The 18,482-nt window shown below is 43.1% G+C and overlaps 1 protein-coding gene across 4 annotated transcripts in view; it reads left to right on the top strand.

The window, feature by feature from the left end:
- Positions 1 to 18,482, top strand: part of OSBPL1A (oxysterol binding protein like 1A) — a 161,875-nt gene that overhangs the window by 116,555 nt on the left and 26,838 nt on the right. For 3 of the 4 annotated variants that reach the window (XM_075828344.1, XM_075828348.1, XM_075828347.1), the window contains one exon: positions 16,541 to 16,616. The exons of the other annotated variant lie outside the window; for it this stretch is intronic. In XM_075828344.1, the coding sequence (XP_075684459.1) occupies positions 16,541 to 16,616 (76 nt within the window). The remainder of the gene's footprint in view (positions 1 to 16,540; positions 16,617 to 18,482) is intronic. 4 annotated transcript variants of the gene reach the window in all.

Genomic DNA, 18,482 nt, shown 5'->3' with positions numbered 1-18,482 from the left:
GAAGACATCACATCCGGGGCACTATATCCAAGGCCAAAGGTGTAATTAAAGCTAGACTATCTCTCAGAGACCATGTTTAAATCGTATAATGACTTGATGAACAAGAGTAATCCTCTACAGCTACCACGTGTATATTCAAGGAGATGCATCTGGGTAAACTTAGAATAACTAATAGTGTTATGTCGGTAATCAAAATATGCCAAGATTCTGTGACTGGAAACAACACTGTAGAGCACACAATGACACGTATATAATGCAAGATATCCAATGATCCTGTAGACGCTCCCTCTATCTGGTTCCCATACTCAGGAAAAATGAATATCTTAGCGTAGAAAATGATACAAACATAATGCAAAGCAGTTGCGTTGTTGGTATACTGACCGTATCCTTATATCTTGGAGAGCATAGAATCTATACAGTAAAACATGTAAACTTATATGTGGTGCTCTGTATGGCTCGTAGAGACACTGCCCCATCCGTACTACTTAATGCGGTGCTGCATATGTGTCCTCAATATAAACACTAGTTACCCCTATTTCATAATGACTGTCCTGGAGTGGGCAGCGTGCATGTTGTATCCAAGTTAGTATGTGATACATAGTGGCGGCAGGAGAGAGGCTGCAAGGGGTGAAGGGATTTCAATAAACAAGTATCCTTACCTAGAACCCTGTTGGCGTGGATGTATCCTGTCGATGAGCGCTGTCGTTCAATTGTTTTATAAGAAGCTGCTGACTTCATATTCCCTATTTAAACCTCGGGTTTCCAGCATCTGTAATCTATGGATCCAGTAGGCCTCCCTACGTTTTAGTGTCCTAATTCTATCACCGCCTCTCCTGGGTGCTGGTATATGCTCTATCACCTGGAATTGTAATTGCGAAATGTTGTGTGATCTTGATAAGAAGTGCGCTGGGATCGGTAGTAAGGTTTTATTGCAGCGTATGTTGCTCTTATGTTGTCCGATTCTTTCCAGTATGCGCTGTGTCGTTTCGCCAACATATGCTAATCCACATGGGCATTTTATCATATAGATGACATAATTAGTATTACAAGTGAAATACTCATTCACCGGTATACGTTCGCCAGTCTGAGGGTGTTGTAACGTGTTACCCTTAATCACATTGGATCATTGCATGCAGGATCGGCATGGACAAGTCCCTTGTTTGGGGGTGTTCAGGAAGGTTTGCCTTGAGGGTCTTCTGGCTGAGCCAACATCCGCTTTGACCAATTTGTCCCTAAGGTTACGCAGTCTTTTTGAGCAAGGGAGAAAAGGGGATTTGAATTCTGTGATCTTAGGGTATGCTTCTTTAAGGAGGGGCCAGTGCTTTCTAATTATATGATGGACCCTATATGCACAAGGGTGGTACGTGTGTACGAATGGTATACATTTAGGTTTGGTATTACTCCTAATATTGTCTGTGTTTTGTTGTGCCTCTGTAAAGGATCTCCCAGGCACAGCTTCGGGGTTAACTCCCATAATTTATCAGTCAGCACCTGAATCTACATCCCTGAGACTGACTCCAGCTTCCACCACTCAGGCTGGCAGGCTTAGGAGTGGGAGAGCCTATCGCAACCTGGCCAGACTCAGCTAGCTCCCGCCCTCGGTCTATTTAAGCCTGCCCTTCCTGTCCCTCGGTGCTTGTGATTCTTTTCGTGTGGTTTCCTGGCCCAGCTACAGCTCCTTCTATTTTGATCCTGCTCCATACAGACCCTGGCTTACTGACTACTCTTCTGCTCTTCATTTGGTACCTCGCACACTTATGTAATGACGGGGGGTAGGGAAACGGACAAGTGAGCCCTAGTCTACCCGCCACTCTGTCCCTGCCTACTTGCAACGACCCGCCCTAGGCGACGGGGTACAACTGGGCGGCGGTCCCTGCGCTCAGTAAGTGCACGACAAACATACAAGGGAATACAAGCAAGGGAAAGGGGCAGTTGCCCACGGCAACACCGTGAGCAACCAGAGTGGTGAACGAGCCGAGTCAAGCCAGGAGTGTGCGAGGTACCAAACGAAGAGCAGAAGAGTAGTCAGTAAGCCAGGGTCTGTATGGAGCAGGATCAAAATAGAAGGAGCTGTAGCTGGGCCAGGAAACCACACGAAAAGAATCGCAAGCACCGAGGGACAGGAAGAGCAGGCTTAAATAGACCGAGGGCGGGAGCTAGCTGAGTCTGGCCAGGTTGCGATAGGCTCTCCCACTCCTAAGCCTGCCAGCCTGAGTGGTGGAAGCTGGAGTCCGTCTCAGGGATGTAGATTGAGGTGCTGACTGATTAATTATGGGAGTTAACCCCGAAGCTGTGCCTGGCAGATCCTTTACAGCCTCCAATAGTGTACGAATAGGATAGCCTCTCTCCCTGAATTTTTTTGTCATATTGGTTGTTCTTATGGTTCTGTTTTCGGTGTCATCCACTATCCTCGTTACTCTTTTATACTGGGATCTCGGCAGAGATTTTTTGGTCGCTATTGGGTGACAGCTGTCATAGTGTAGGAGCCCATTCCTATCTGTTTCCTTTGTGAAAAGATCTGTGCTGAGGTGGCCCCTATTATCCTTGATAACCATGGTGTCCAGGAAACTGATCCTAGATGCATGATGATTTAGTGTGAATTTAAGTTCTGGCGAGATGCTGTTAAGATACTCCACAAATTCTATAAGTGACTCCTTTGTACCTTTCCACACAAAAAATATATCATCGATATATCTGTTCCAAAGCAATACATGTTCCTTGTATGTAGTTGTGGGATAGACATAATTCTCCTCAAAATGGGCCACGAAGCAGTTGGCATATGGTGGTGCCACATTGGACCCCATCGCCGTGCCCCTCTGTTGGATATAATATGTATCTTCAAAGAGGAAGTAGTTGTCGGTTAAAATAATAGTAAGAAGATCAAGACTAAGGTCTACAATTCTTCCATCTTTACCTGCTTTGGTGAGTATTTCCTCTACTGCTACAAGCCCTTTTTCGTGTTTGATGGAAGTGTAGAGGCTACATACATCCAGGGTCACTAGAATCACGTTTTGAGGTAGCTCATCTAGAGTGCGGATGGTTTCTAAAAAGTTAGATGTGTCTAGTAGGAAAGATCTCGTATCTTTGACTAAGGGGGTGAGTAATTTCTCCATGAATTTGGACAGTGGAGTTAAAATTGAATCTGTGGATGGCCACTATAGGACGGCCCGGAGGGTTATCAAGGCCCTTATGTATCTTGGGCAGTGTGTAGAACACGGGTGTGACTGGATATCTATTGGTCAGGTAGGACACCGTGTCCTGGTCAATTGTAGCTAGGGTCATATGTTTTCTAAGGACATCTTGGATCTTTGTTGCGATCCTATTGGTGGGGTCCTGGTTTATAGGTAAGTAGACCGAGGTGTCACGCAATTGCCTGTGTATTTCCCTAAAGTAAGTGGACCTATCCATAACCACTATTGCTCCCCCCTTATCTGCCGGTTTAATAATCAAGTCTTTATCCCCAGTGAGGGAAGACAAAGCTTGTCTGTCCAGATTACTTAGATTGGCCTGGCATTTATATTGGCCCAATCTGAAGTCATGGTTAAACCTGTCCACATCTCTGTGGACCAGATTAATGAATGTCTCCAATGCCGGTGAGTTCTTTGGAGGGTTGAAGAAACTCTTGTTTCTTAGTCCAAAGTCTCGGGAGGTCACAGAAGGACTCTCAATGGAGTTGATTGTTGTCCCCATATTGGAGAAGTAGACCCGGAGGCGTAGGGATCTGAAGAAACGATTGAGGGCCATATCGAGCTGGAACAAATCGTATCTGTACGAGGGGCAGAAGGACAGGCCTTTTTGGAGGAGAAGTAACTGTGCTGGACTTAGAGTCTTGGAAGAAATGTTAACTACCAGTGACTGTGATGTTGGAGTCATACCTGCGATCTCGTCTCCATCGCCTGGTTGATGTCTTCTTGGCTGTTTTTCCGCCTCACCTCGTCCTCTTCTTGGGTGTCTGCCCCGTCGCTGGCCTAAAAAACGACCCCCATATGGTCTTCTTTGTTGATAGTCGTTCCCTTCGCCTCCTGATCCCGAGTAGGAAGACCCTGAGGAGTTGTACGCTCCTCTACGTGCTGGTCTGCCACCTGTATATCCCTCGTGCCATTTGTAGACCCTTTGATTGTTATAGTCATCCAGGTCCCTCTGGAATTTCTTCCTCTTCTGTTGTTTTATCTCAATTCTGTGTGCATTGAGTCGTTTTCAGCTTATCAAAGGCATTGTAATCCGCCACAGACATGGTACTCCTCATCTGTTGCTCAGCCATCGTGGTTTGTTTCTTCAACTCTGTAACACTCTTCTGTAGGTGTGATATAGTCAGTCATCAGATCCAGTGAACACTTGTTCAATATCTGTTCGAACTGCGTGCAGTTTTCATGGTCTTCATTAAACATGGTCGGTCTTATGGGCACTCTAAGGCCCCTCGGTATTCGTTGTACTCTTACATACTCAGCTAGCATCGCGCTATGTAATTCCTGATTTATCAGGCGTCTGGAGGTTCTTTCTAGATCACGAGTGCGGACCTCTGCCGGTGGTGTTTGTAGAAAGTCCCTGGAGATTGTAACCCGGGATAGGATGTCTTCCGTCTATTCTTGATTGTAGGAGAAGATGGAAGTAGTCATTTTCTCGTCTGTGCAAATCTGAATGGGAAACTGGTCGGTATTGGTTCAGAGTGCACTAGACTTTTATAGGAGGTGCACGAATAGGGTCCCAACCCAATCGTAGGTAGAGAAGTATTCGGCACACAGACAAATGTGGTTCATAAATTCTTTAGTTTTATTATATTGTATTCAAATGCCATGGGCGGAGTGCGTGCAACGTTTCGGTCCAAAAAGACCTTCGTCGGGCACTAGAGGTGTACAAAATATTACACGTAAGTATCTAGGCATCATTTCTTCACAATATGTGTATCATATCTCATAACCGAAATGAAGTAGCAATTTATCGAGACAAGAGATTAAAAAATAAATAAAGTATAAAAATAAGACAAGAACAGAATTCATATGCAAAACACATACAGGGTTCATACTTTGTCAATACCTATGCATATATGGCATTACATTTGATGCAAAAAACGTAAACAATCAAAAGCACGAGCATGTGTATGCCAAACGGAAGACATCACATCCTATATCCACTATATCCAATTTTATTGAAATCCCTACACCCGTTGCAGCCTCTCTCCTGCCGCCACTATGTATCACATACTAACTTGGATACAACATGCACGCTGCCCACTCCAGGACAGTCATTATGAAATAGGGGTAACTAGTGTTTTATATTGAGGACACATATGCAGCACCCCATTAAGTAGTACGGATGGGGCAGTGTCTCTACGAGCCATACAGAGCACCACATATAAGTTTACATGTTTTACTGTATAGATTCTATGCTCTCCATGATATAAGGATACAGTCAGTATACCAACAACGCAACTGCTTTGCATTATGTGTTGCATTATGTTTGTATCATTTTCTACGCTACGATATTCATTTTTCCTGAGTATGGGAACCAGATAGAGGGAGCGTCTACAGGATCATTGGATATCTTGCATTATATACGTGTCATTGTGTGCTCTACAGTGTTGTTTCCAGTCACAGAATCTTGGCATATTTTGATTACCGACATAACACTATTAGTTATTCTAAGTTTACCCAGATGCATCTCCTTGAATATACACGTGGTAGCTGTAGAGGATTACTCTTGTTCATCAAGTCATTATATGATTTAAACATGGTCTCTGAGAGATAGTCTAGCTTTAATTACACCTTTGGCCTTGGATATAGTGCCCCGGATGTGATGTCTTCCGTTTGGCATACACATGCTCATGCTTTTGATTGTTTACGTTTTTTGCATCAATTGTAATGCCATATATGCATAGGTATTGACAAAGTATGAACCCTGTATGTGTTTTGCATATGAATTCTGTTCTTGTCTTATTTTTATACTTTATTATTTATTTTTTAATCTCTTGTCTCGATAAATTGCTACTTCATTTGTGTTATGAGATATGATACACATATTGTGCAGAAATGATGCCTATATACTTACGTGTAATATTTTGTACACCTCTAGTGCCTGACGGTCTTTTTGGACCGAAACGTTGCACGCACTCCGCCCATGGCATTTGAATACAATATAATAAGAATTTATGAACCACATTTGTCTGTGTGCCGAATACTTCTCTACATACGATTGGGTTGGGACCCTATTCGTGCACCTCCTATAAGTCTAGTGCACTCTGAACCAATACCGAACAATTTACATATAGTTAATCTAAATAATTTTGTAAATACATTGCTTATCTCAATGTGTTACAACTGGTATTATACGGCAGAGCTGCATTTCTAATTCTGCAGGCCCCAGAGCTGAAATGTTAAAAATTTCCTCTGATATTTTGAGTTTTTCTGAGCCTAGTTGGGAAAGTAGTTGTTAGGGGGGGTAGTCTAATCTTGGAGGGACAAGGTAGCGGCCCAGCACGGGCGTCTACTCTGCTATGCCTCATAGCGTGACATATACGACAGCTAGGAGTTTGTGTAGATTTCCACTGCAATTTACACCGGTTTTGTGGCGTAAATTATAATAAATTTTGTCGGGCTTCTGTGGCCGTGCCCCCTTCCTATGCTAGAAAACTGGCATAGAAATGTTGATAACTAAGCTCCCCTCCCTTGAGTTCTCTTCAGCCATCCGATGTTCTGGATCTGTGGTCAATGGACCTTGAAAGCCGGTGACCGCTACAGAAGTAGTTTTGGGTGGAGATATTTTTTTATGTAATAGTCTATATAGTATTACATGACCGCAGCGTAATAAAACGTTTATGCTGCTAGTCTGTGATGTTTAGGGGGTGTGTGTCATCTACATAATTATCATTTATTTCCATGAAAAAGAGAGGTGGTCAACATTATCACCTGAAATTTTATGGCTTGTAGTTAGTAATAGGTAGTGTAAGGCTGGGTTCACACGACCTATTTTCAGACGTAAACGAGGCGTATTATGCCTTGTTTTACGTCTGAAAATACGGCTCCAATACGTCAGCAAACATCTGCCCATTCATTTGAATGGGTTTGCCGACGTACTGTGCAGACGACCTGTAATTAACGCGTCGTCGTTTGACAGCTGTCAAAAGACGACGCGTAAAATTACAGCCTCGCCAAAAGAAGTGCAGGACACTTCTTGGGACGTTTTTGGAGCCGTTTTCTCATGGACTCTATTGAAAACAGCTCCAAAAGCGGCCGAAAAAACGGCGCGAAAAACGTGAGTTGCTCAAAAAACGTCTGAAAATCAGGTGCTGTTTTCCCTTGAAAACAGCTCCGTATTTTCAGACGTTTTTGGCTCAGCGTGTGAACATACCCTAAATGTGAGAGCACTATATGTTCTCTATTAGACAAGCAGTAGCGGTCTATGTGGAAAAGTGTGTTCTTTATTTTTAGAGTATTATGGCCACTTCACTACTTCATCTCTTGAGATTGTTTTTGATTGGTTCCTGAGCTCCTGTTTATATTTTTTATGAATTGCCCATGTATATTTAGTTGTTGGGTGTCTGTAATCGTTTTAGCATTTTACTAAATGCAATAAAAGGCTTGATGATATTCTTTTACCCCCCAAAAAATAAATGAGGCTGTAATGTATATAGTTTTATTTGGTTGTAACTACATCACTGTTACTGGAATGCACTTTTGAATAATGAGTTTTGAATTCCATTGTTTTGTTCTGTCAGAAGAGCAGAAAAATCTGGAATTGAAGCTGTGACGGATATATCACATCACTGTCCTCATTGACTTACAATAGGGCCTGTCGGGTTCTATCATGGTATCTGTCGTTTTCCTGGAAAAAAATAAATTGCTGTATGCTGCACTATTTTTATTAAAAGTGACGGAATCTGCTGTTTGGCTTCCTTTAGGGATGGGGAGGGCAGGTATGTAGGGGTACATTGTAAATTATGTAACTAGGAATGTATAATTGTGGTGCTGTATGTGCCTCCCCCGTACTCTGTGGTTCCAATACGAGAGGTGTTGGAGCGGCTGGCTGGTTGGCCTGTGGTTCCGATCATACTAATGGGGGACTTCAACAACATAATGGACAAAGTGCGCGATAAGTTTCCAAAAGGGGGGGGGGGTAGGAGATGTTGATCTGACGCGTTTTGGGAAGTATATGGCAGAGGTTGGGTTTACGGATATATGGCGAGCGAAGTGGCCCTCTACTACGCAATATTCTTGTGTGTCATCTACATATGGATCATTATCCCGAATAGATTTGATGTTTAGTAACGGGTTGGGGATTAGGTGTGTGGAGGGGGTGGAGTATTTGCCACGGTCGCTGTCTGATCACTCCCCGATGTTACTGAAGGTACGAACCAGTCCGCAGGTGGGGGGGTTAAAAATGCACTGGAGGCTGAATCCGTTCTGGATACAATTGGTGGGGGAGGAGAAAATAACTACGAGCCTGCGGGAATATTTTGAGTTTAATAAAGGTACGGTTCCTACGGATATCCTATGGTATGCTATGAAGGCGAATATAAGGGGGGTTTATATCAGGGAGATCACGATCATAAAGAATAAATCGCGGCAAGTGGGTGAACATCTGACGGGTAGGGTGACATTAACCGAGGAAAGACATATCGCCAATAACACGGCAGAAACGCTGGCTCAGTGGAAGGTAGCCCAAAAACTACTTGGGGAACATCAGCTGGAACAAGCGGCTAATAAAAGATTGTTTATGCAGCAAAAATACTATGAGGAGGGAGAAATGACGGGCAGATTGTTGGCTAATATCGCTAGGCCTCCGCGGGAAGGGGCGTTTATCCACCAATTGCAGGATACAGAAGGGGCACTGGTAGGGGAAACAGGAGATATATTGGGTGTATTGAAATCATATTATAATGAGCTGTATCGCTCCAGGGTAGATTACTCGGAGGATCTTCTGACAGACTATCTAGCAGGTATGACGTGGGTTACTCTGGGGGAGGAGGAGAGGGAGTTACTGGAGGAGTCAATTACTTTGGAGGAACTGCAGGAAGCGGTGAGTTCTATGGCGAATGAAAAGGCTCCAGGGATGGATGGCATACCTACCGAATTGTACAAAACATATGGGGGGAGCTTCTGCCAGAGTTACTGGAGGTGTTCAAGGATAGTTTTGCGAGGGGACGTCTGCCGCAATAGTAGCTATTCCCAAAGACGGGAAAGACCGGACACAACTTGACTCGTATCGATCAATATCCCTGTTGCCCTCTGACATTAACATTTTGGCAAAGGTCCTAGCTAACAGGCTGACAAGAGTAGTGACTACAGTAGTGGGCCCGGATCAGTCGGGATTCATGCCATCACGATCTACAGCGGTTAATCTACGAAGATTATTCCTGAACTTGCAGACAGATGCTGGAGACGCACGGTGTAGGGCAGTGCTGTCTTTAGACGCAGCTAAGGCGTTTGATAGTGTGGAGTGGGGGTACTTATGGGCTGTTCTGGAGCGGTTTGGTTTTGGGAGGAATTTTATTACATGGGTAAAATTGCTGTATAGGGAACCGGTAGCTAGAATCAGAGCCAATGGAATGATGTCGGATTCTTTTGGGCTGGGGAGGGGGACGCGTCAGGGCTGCCCACTTTCCCCGTTACTGTTCGTTCTGGCGATCGAACCCCTGGCAAATGTAGTGAGGCAACATCCGGGTATAGAAGGGTTTCGCTGTGGGGACTTGGAGGAGCACATAGCACTATATGCGGATGATATCTTGTTGTTCTTGGGAGAGGTAGACCGGTCACTGCCGGTGATAATGACTGTATTGGAAAGGTTTGGTAGATTTTCGGCGCTGCAAATTAATTGGAACAAGTCGGCACTGTTGCCACTTATGACACTAGATACGCCATTGGAGGTGGGGGGAATAAATGTACCTTGTGTCACGGAGTTTAAATATTTGGGGATTAAGGTCTCGGCGAGGGTGCAGGATTTTGTCGCTCTAAATGTGAAGCCATTATTGGACAAACTAAAAGATAAGACCAAAATATGGCTTGGGCTGCCACTTTCAGCGTTAGGTCGAGCAAACCTGATTAAAATGATTATGATGCCTCAGGTTCTTTATGTTGTGCATAATGCCCCAGTGTGGTTGCCCAAGTACTGGTTCAGAAGAATACATAATCTGTTTAAGGACCTAGTGTGGAAAAGGGGGATCCCCAGGATCAAATTGGAAAAATTACAATTGCCAACGGACCAGGGAGGTTTAGCTATCCCAAATGCGTGGATATATTATCTGGAGGGTCAACTGCAACACTTTAAAGGCTGGAAGAGTGGGACTCTAGTGGGAAACTGCTGTTTTATTTGAGTCAGCGCACGGATATGCTGGAGGCCACGGAGTCTCATAAATTGCGGAGGGAGGCGTGAGGGAAACCGACTTTGCTATTGATACATAGGGTATGGTGGGAGTATAAGACACTATTGGGCGTTACAGGGTGTTCCAACTACATGCCTATATGGGACAACCCATACCTATGGGAATTCAATATCTTGGACGGTTTTCAGGAGTGGGAACAAACAGGGCTCAGATATTTATACCAGCTATATGAGGGAGGAAGTCTCAAACTGTTCTCAGAATTGCAGGAGGAGTTTGGATTCCCACATCGGATGTTCTACCAATACCTTTAATTACGTCATGCAGCACAAGCCCAAAGTAGATCGGTGGACTTGAGCTGCTCCACTATGGGGGTGGTGGAACAGGTATTAGGGGCAAAGGACACAAAAGGGATTATCTCTGTGCTATATGGTACGTTTCTTTCCAAATTCCTTGGAGATCCGCTGGCGGAGATCAGACGTAAATGGGAAGAAGACGTGGGGATTTTAACAGATGACGAGTGGGAGGAGATACTTGAATCGTCCAAAGTACTCTCCATTAGTGTAACACACAGGAGGTCGCAACTTTTTCTCTTACATAGGGTGTATAGGACGCCTAAGGTTATGGCAAATGAGGCTCAGACCAACGAAGGAGTGTCCCAGATGTTCGTTCGACGGGGCGGACTTAAAGCATATGTTTTGGAGCTGTCCAATGCTAAATGAATACTGGAGGGAGGTTAGAGGTATGGTAACGAGGGTATATGGGAGGGATTTCCCGTTGGACCCTAGGATCTTCCTCTTGGGTTGTATGGGGGAGGAGGGAGGAGATGGGACTGAATTACTGTCTATTAAAAAGGTTTTGTACCATGCAAGGAAAATTATAGCAAAATATTGGCTGCAAGCGGATCCCCCGGAGGTGTCTGAACTGGTTGGATATGTTAATCACATGGTATCTTTGGAACATCGGATATATTTGAAACGTGGGGCAATGTACAAATATGATAAACAATGGGGTAAATGGGTACACAGCTATGGAACGGCAGGGCAGTAGGAGACTTCTTAAGATCATTTGGCCAGGGGATTTAATATATTTCCTTTGTTTGTTGGTTTATTTTTGCTTTGCCAGCATGATGCATTGAGTAGAATGGTTGGAAGAGCCAGGGAAAGAAGGAGGTACTGCGGGGGGGGGGGGGGAGAGTTAAGTTGGAGGGGAAGGGACGGGGGTTCACTTTAAATGTATTGGATATTCTGTAACAAAACTGAAAATGTGTTCTTCTCTGATTTACATGAGATGTATAATGTATGATGTTTATTCAATAAAAACTTGTTTGATTTAAAAAAAAAAAAAAAAAAAGTGACGGAATCTGTGATGGGGGCTCCAGATGTGAATAGTCATGAGTGTATACAGCAGGGGTACTCAACTATTTTTAGTGAAAGGCCATTTACCTGGGTCTGCCGTCAGGTGAAGTTCCAAGCTTAACACCACCAGTAAGGCTATATTCATATGGGTCGGATTTGCCATAGGCCATTCTGACCTGTGGTTCTGCGGCAGAAATACGAGGCTTATCTGCCACAATGCCCCTTATAGAGAGTGCCGCACAGTTCCCCTTGTAGATAAGTGTCAGACATAGTGCTCTTTGTAGATAGTTGCCGCACAGTGCCCCCTGTAGGCCATGTCACTTGTAGATAGTGCCACACAGCCCCCTCGTAGATAGTGCCCCCCAAAGAAATAAAAACACTTGTACTCACCTGCCCCGTTCCCACGACGAACAGAGCTACACAGTCTCCTTAGCCATGTTAGGCCTGCAGCCTATAAGATTCCGAGACGGGACACTTGCGTAGTACGGAGCGATTCAGCGTCTTATAGGTTGCAGGCCTAACATGGCCTGTAGCTCAGTGAATGAGGACGCAGATGCAATTAAATGTGGCAGTCGCCCGGGGATCCGCCCGGTGACGCCACTGGTCCGTACAATAGGTGCTTTTTAATGTCCACCCTTTTATATCTGCTTTGAGGTCTAATTCGCAGAATCTTTTGTTTGGTATTACTGCATGTTTCAAAGAACAAAATCTTGAAGGTCATTGTAAAGCAGAAACTTGTGCAATGAAATAGTGGCACAGTTGTCCAGAACAACCACTCCTCTTCCAACCCTCATTTTTCAAATGCCCTTTGGAGAGCGAAATCCGCGACCTTAATGGTTGCTATAGGCAACTGCGTCCGCTTTGCACTCATTTTGGAAAATATTTCCACTGTATATCATGTTGTGAAGTTTTACAAAATTGCAGCCTGATGCTAAGCTGGTTGTCCGCACATATCTGAAGGTAACATGACTCTGCGTCTTTACCCCTGACAACTTTTCTTTCCTATATAAGGTAAATTATTAGTAAGAAATCCTTTACTAATTAATGGTCATGTATGTAATTATTTAGAAGAATATACATACTGGTTATCAGTGGTAATCTATATTGTCAATGCATACAACCTATGTCCTGTGCTTGAGGCATTAGACTAGAATGGCCGAGTAATATGATGTGTACAATTTAGCGCTCTATGCGCGGGAATTAGTAGTGTGGTCATGTCTATAACTGTTCGGTGAAGAAACTTTATGCATCTCTACCAAGTTATTATAGTTTCCTTTTTGGGAATATTGTGTACATTTATTATTCCTACCTTTTGGCTGTTATATGGTTTCTTTAGCTTTGGCTGAAAGCTAAACCATTTTAACAGTTAGGGTTTGTTCACAAGGGTTGGATAAGCTGCAGAAAAATTCTGTAACTGTTGTAGAAACTGCAGGGAAATCCGCTCAAATGTTTGCTCCAAATCGCGTGGATTTTCAGTCGTATTTACTGCAGCGGAAAACAGCAGTCAGAAAAAAAAATAACTAAGGAGTGCATCCCATTAAAGCTACTGTTTTAAAACCAGAATTAACAGAGTAGCATGAAAGAGAACTATTCTTGTCTATTAAAATTGGTGGCATTCGCTCAGTGGCCTGCAACAATAAATCGTCCTATAATCAAATGTACAAATGAAAGATTAACCCCTTAGTGACCACTAATACGCCTTTTCACGTGATTCACTACTGGGCTTTAGGCTAGGCTGACGCCTTTTCACGTCAGCCTAGTCTAAGTCCTGCACGGGTCTCCCGTGCAGGCAGGAGCCGGGGCTCTGCTGTCTGATGACAGCTGAGCTCCTGCTCCAACGCCCGCGATCGAAGTTTACTTAGATCGCGGCCGTTTAACCCGTTAAATGCCGCCGTCAATAGCGACCGCGGCATTTAACTTTGTTTACAGAGGGAGTGCGCTCCCTCTGTCACCCATCGGCGGCCCGCGAATGCAATCGCGGGTCTCCGATGGGGTGTCATGGCAGCCGGGGGACTGATAAAAGCCCCGAGGTCTGCCCTGGACATATGCCTGTTAGGACGCGCCGGAGGCACGTCCTAACAGATTGCCTGTCAGATTTACACTGACAGGCAATAATGCTCTGGTATACGAAGTATACCAGAGCATTATAGCAGCGATCGGAACATCGCACAGTAAAGTCCCCTAGTGGGACTAATAAAATAAGTCATCAAAGTGAAATAAAGATTATTAATAAAAAGTACAGTAAAAAAATAAATCCATTTTTTTCCATAAAAAGTGGTTTTATTTAGTAAAAGTGTAAAAAAAAAAAAAAGTACACATATGTGGTATCGCCGCGACCGTAATGACTCCATTAATAAAGTTAATATGTAATTTAAACCGCAAAGTGAACACCATAAAAAAAACGCCAAAAACTATGGCGAAATTGCAATTTTTTTCCATTGCCCCCCAAAAAAGTCATAATAAAAATGAATCAATAAGTCCCATGTACCCCAAAACAGTACCATTCAAAACTACGTCTTGTTCCGCAGAAAACAAGCCCAAAAAATCACTACATTGATGGAAAAATAAAAAAATTACGGCTCTTGGAAAGCGACGATGCAAAAACAAATAATTTTAGTTCAAAAGTGTTTTTATTGTGCAAAAGTCGTAAAACATAAAAAAAACCTCTACATATGTGGTATCGCCGTAATCGTACCGACCCATAGAATAAAGGTCACATGTTAATTACGTCGCACAGTGAACGGCGTCAATTTAAAAACGCATAGAACAATGGCGGAATTTCAGTTTTTTTTATAATCCCCCACAAAAAGGTTAATAAAAGTTAATATAAAAATTATATGTACCCAAAAATGGTGCCATTAAAAAGCACAACTAATCCCGCAAAAAACAAGTCCTCATACAGCTATGTAGACGAAAAAATAAAAACGTTATAGCTCTTTGAATGCGACTATAGAAAAACGAATAAAATAGCTTGGTCATTAAGGCCTAAAATGGGCTGGTCACTAAGGGGTTAAAAATACTCTACAGACTAGTATACTTTAGACCATGGGTCCCAAATTCGGCCGGGTAAGTGGGCCGCACATAGAAAAAATGTGAAGTTGATGGGCCGCAATACTTTTCTAATTTGATGCAGTACAAAATTATTGTTGATCAATTCATTATTTGAAATACTATAATAATACCGCTATGTTTAAAGTTCCCGCAAATCTGCGAGTTTACTCCACGTGCTTATTTAACAATCCAGTTTTAGTGTCGCTAAATGCAGTCTGGCTACTCAGTTGGCAGCGTTTGGCAGACACAATAATGGCAAGATTGGGCAGCCCCCCCCGTAGACAATGCCACAGTGCCCCCCGTAGACAATGCCACAGTGCTCCCCCCCGTAGATATGCCCCACACACACCCCCTATAAATAAGCTCCATTGGGACTTCCTCTAGGAGTGGATTCCCCAGCCAGAGCGTTGCCGACGCTCTAGCTGTGGATTCCAATCTTAGAGGGAGTTAACTACAGTGAGAGGGGTGTGTGAGGCGCCATCAACAGGGGGGTTGCACGATCTTCATGAAGGAGCGCCAGCACGCTCCTCCTTCGGCATGCTCTCTCCTCTACCGAGGGAGCTTCGGTGCCCCGTGGGTCGCAGGTGACAACCTCAGGGGCCGCATGCGTGCCGCTTGTTTGAGACCCCTCCTTTAGATGGACTATGAAGGTGCGCTGCACTATGGAATTATGTGTTTAATGTGACCGTAATGGAGCAAACTAATGATCTAGTTATAATCATAATTGGAAAATGTAAATGAAAATGGGGGAAAATGTGTTGATCGTTTAAACATATATTGCCTAGAAACATACAGTGCTTACAAATGACATAACCTCTACATTCATATACAAGTCCCAAGAGACAAGAGCTTTGTGTTGCCATACACTGGATCCCTGTCTTTAGAGAGCTAAAACAGTCAGCAGTACAGCCTGGAGATTGTCAAGTGGCCAGTAGTAAGTTTCACACTTGCCCTTTTGCTGCAGCTACCGTGTGTATTTACATATCATCTGTTAATAGTAAAGAACAATATAACTTTGTACATTGATTTTTATCTAGAAATGAATTAATTTAAGATATACATATAATAAAGTGTACCTGTCCCATTAGGTGTCTTTTCAGAATAAGCGGTCATATGTGTGTTCATGAAGATCCACCCACTGAGCTATATACTGCACACTGTGCTTTGCCTGTGGCATGTGTTTTTCACGTACCTGCAAGCATTTTTCTTTAAATGTAATTGATGCGTGAAACTCGGATGTGCGTCCGTGTGTTGTCCTTGGTATTCACGCACCCATTGACTTCAACATTGACATAGGACATGCAGTGAGTTTCACGCAATGATTACTTGTTGCGTGAAAAACACTGTATGCGTGAATTGCCGCATTGAAATCAATGTGTTTGTGTGCTGTGCGTTGTTTCAACGCACAGTACATGTACGAGAATCACGCTTGTCTGAGCCCTTTCTCTACTCCCTCCTCCCCTCCCCTCTCCATTGACTTCTTTGGGCAGCTCTAACCTGATCCTTCAGTGAGCTGATAAATCGTCTTGGAGATGGTAAAAGCTGTAAGTTTATTGTGAGAGCACAGTTGGGGGGGGGGGGGGGCTGATAGGTTGAGAAAGAAAGGCATTTTTCACTAATAACATGTATTATAAAGTTTCTTATATACATCTATACTATTGATTCATGCAAAGTTTGTTAAGTGTGCAATGTAATACTGATTATGAGCTACATACTACTGTATTATAGTCCAGAGCTACTTATATAGTTAATAAAATGATGATTTATACTTGTGAACTGTAATCTTTCCCATGGCTGAACAAACTGTTTCTTTTGGCAGAACGACATTGCCATCCCCAATGTTTTCCAGAAATGATTTCAGTATTTGGAGTATTTTAAGAAAGTGCATTGGAATGGTAAGCACATACTACTCTACCATCTGTTCAATTAAAGCCATTAAAATCCACATTTCTCTTCCGCCATGAGGCACAGACGTGTTTCTGGCTTTTTTGTTTCTTAATCTCCACAGAGACATTTCAAAAGTCATTGGAATGACAAATACAATAGAATATTATTGTACAGAAATGCTTAATACTTAGTAGTTTTCCACATTTTTGGGGAGATTGCGCCAGTCTTCTTAAAAAAAACAAAAAAACTAAAGAGTAAGATACAACCAATTTATTAAGATGCCTGTTAATAAATTTGACGCATCTTAGGCTGTCCGTACTACACTGAATAAAATCTATGGAAGCCATATAATTGAGACTAGTTTCTTGCGTAAATTATAGTAAATGCGTCAGGCCAGGGTGGCCTCGACCCCTTCCACTAAGCTCTGCCCACTTTAATTAAAGAATGGCAAGAGTCGGGAATTTCTCTATTTTACGTCTTTTAATAAATATTGGTTAGCTTTGACAAGTTCCACATTTTGCCCAAGACCTTATTCACTAAAGCCCTGTTAGGCTTGTTCACAGTAATTCTACTGTTTCTGTTACTGTGTTGCTGTTTGTATACTCTGTACTTGTGTATTTATTGTACACTGTCATGAACGTGCTTCATCTAATGACATGACACGTTAGTTTGTTCATAATTCACCATGTATTGGACTTAATGTAATGGAAATTTCCTATGCCACATTTTTATACTTTCTAATATCCTGAGTATTTCTTGGCTTGTAAATGTCCTCCAATGTTTTTGCTATTATGAGACCAGGTTGATTTTGATGCTCCTTTTTGTTTTCTTTTGTCTGTGAAACTTTTTAATAAAATTCATTTGAATTAAAGAATGGCAAGAGTGGAGGAAACAGCACAAAAGTTGCAATTTTGGGACATTTGCAACATTTCTACGCCAGAAGTCTGGCGTTAGAACGTTATTAGTTTTCCCACTTTTGTGTTCTTTTGTTTTTTCTTGTAAGTAGTATTACCTTTTATAGTTCTTGTATCTGTAATGCATCAACATATTCTGTGATGCCCAATACAGTGAAGAATGATGGGTTTGTCTGTTTTCAGGAGCTTGCAGTCTAAGGCTGGATTCACACGAGCATGTTCGGTCCGTAAAGGACGGAACGTATTTCGGCCGCAAGTCCCGGACCGAACACACTGCAGGGGGCCGGGCTACTAGCATCATAGTTATGTACGATGCTAGGAGTCCCTGCCTCGCTGCGGGACAACTGTCCCATACTGTAATCATGTTTTCAGTACGGGACAGTAGTTCCACGGAGAGGCAGGGACTCCTAGCGTCGTACATAACGATGATGCTAGGAGCCTGGTTCCCTGCACTGTGTTCGGTCTGGGACATGCGGCCGAAATACGTTCCGTCCTTTATGGACCGAACATGCTCGTGTGAATCCAGCCTAAGGGTATGTTCACACCACCTGTTTTAAGCCGTTTTTCGGGCCATAAACGTCCAGAAAAACAGCTGAAAAATCGGAAGCAGAACGCCTCCAAACATCTGCCCATTGAATTCAAAGGGAAAAACGGCGTTCTGATTTGACGGGGCGTTTTATATGTGCCCGTTCTTCAAAACATCCACGTAAGAAAACGGCCGCGAAAAAAAAGTGCATGTCACTACTTCAGCTGTTTTTGGAGCTGTTTTTCATTGACTCCATTGAAAAACAGCCCTAAAAACAGCTCCGTATTTGGTTAACGTGTGAACATACCCTAATTGGTAACTGTTAAGATAACTATTGTGAATAAAGAACAAGCCGCAATTAAACGTGAAATACATAGTCAAAAAGTGCTTAGTATTATATCCAATCTGTCAGCGTCTCGTTTTTCCAGAGGCTG

Source organism: Rhinoderma darwinii, chromosome 5 (assembly GCF_050947455.1).
Source record: "Rhinoderma darwinii isolate aRhiDar2 chromosome 5, aRhiDar2.hap1, whole genome shotgun sequence".
NCBI lineage: Eukaryota > Metazoa > Chordata > Amphibia > Anura > Rhinodermatidae > Rhinoderma > Rhinoderma darwinii.
Note: the sequence above shows the minus strand (reverse complement) of the source record. Positions and strands in the feature narration are given on the sequence as shown.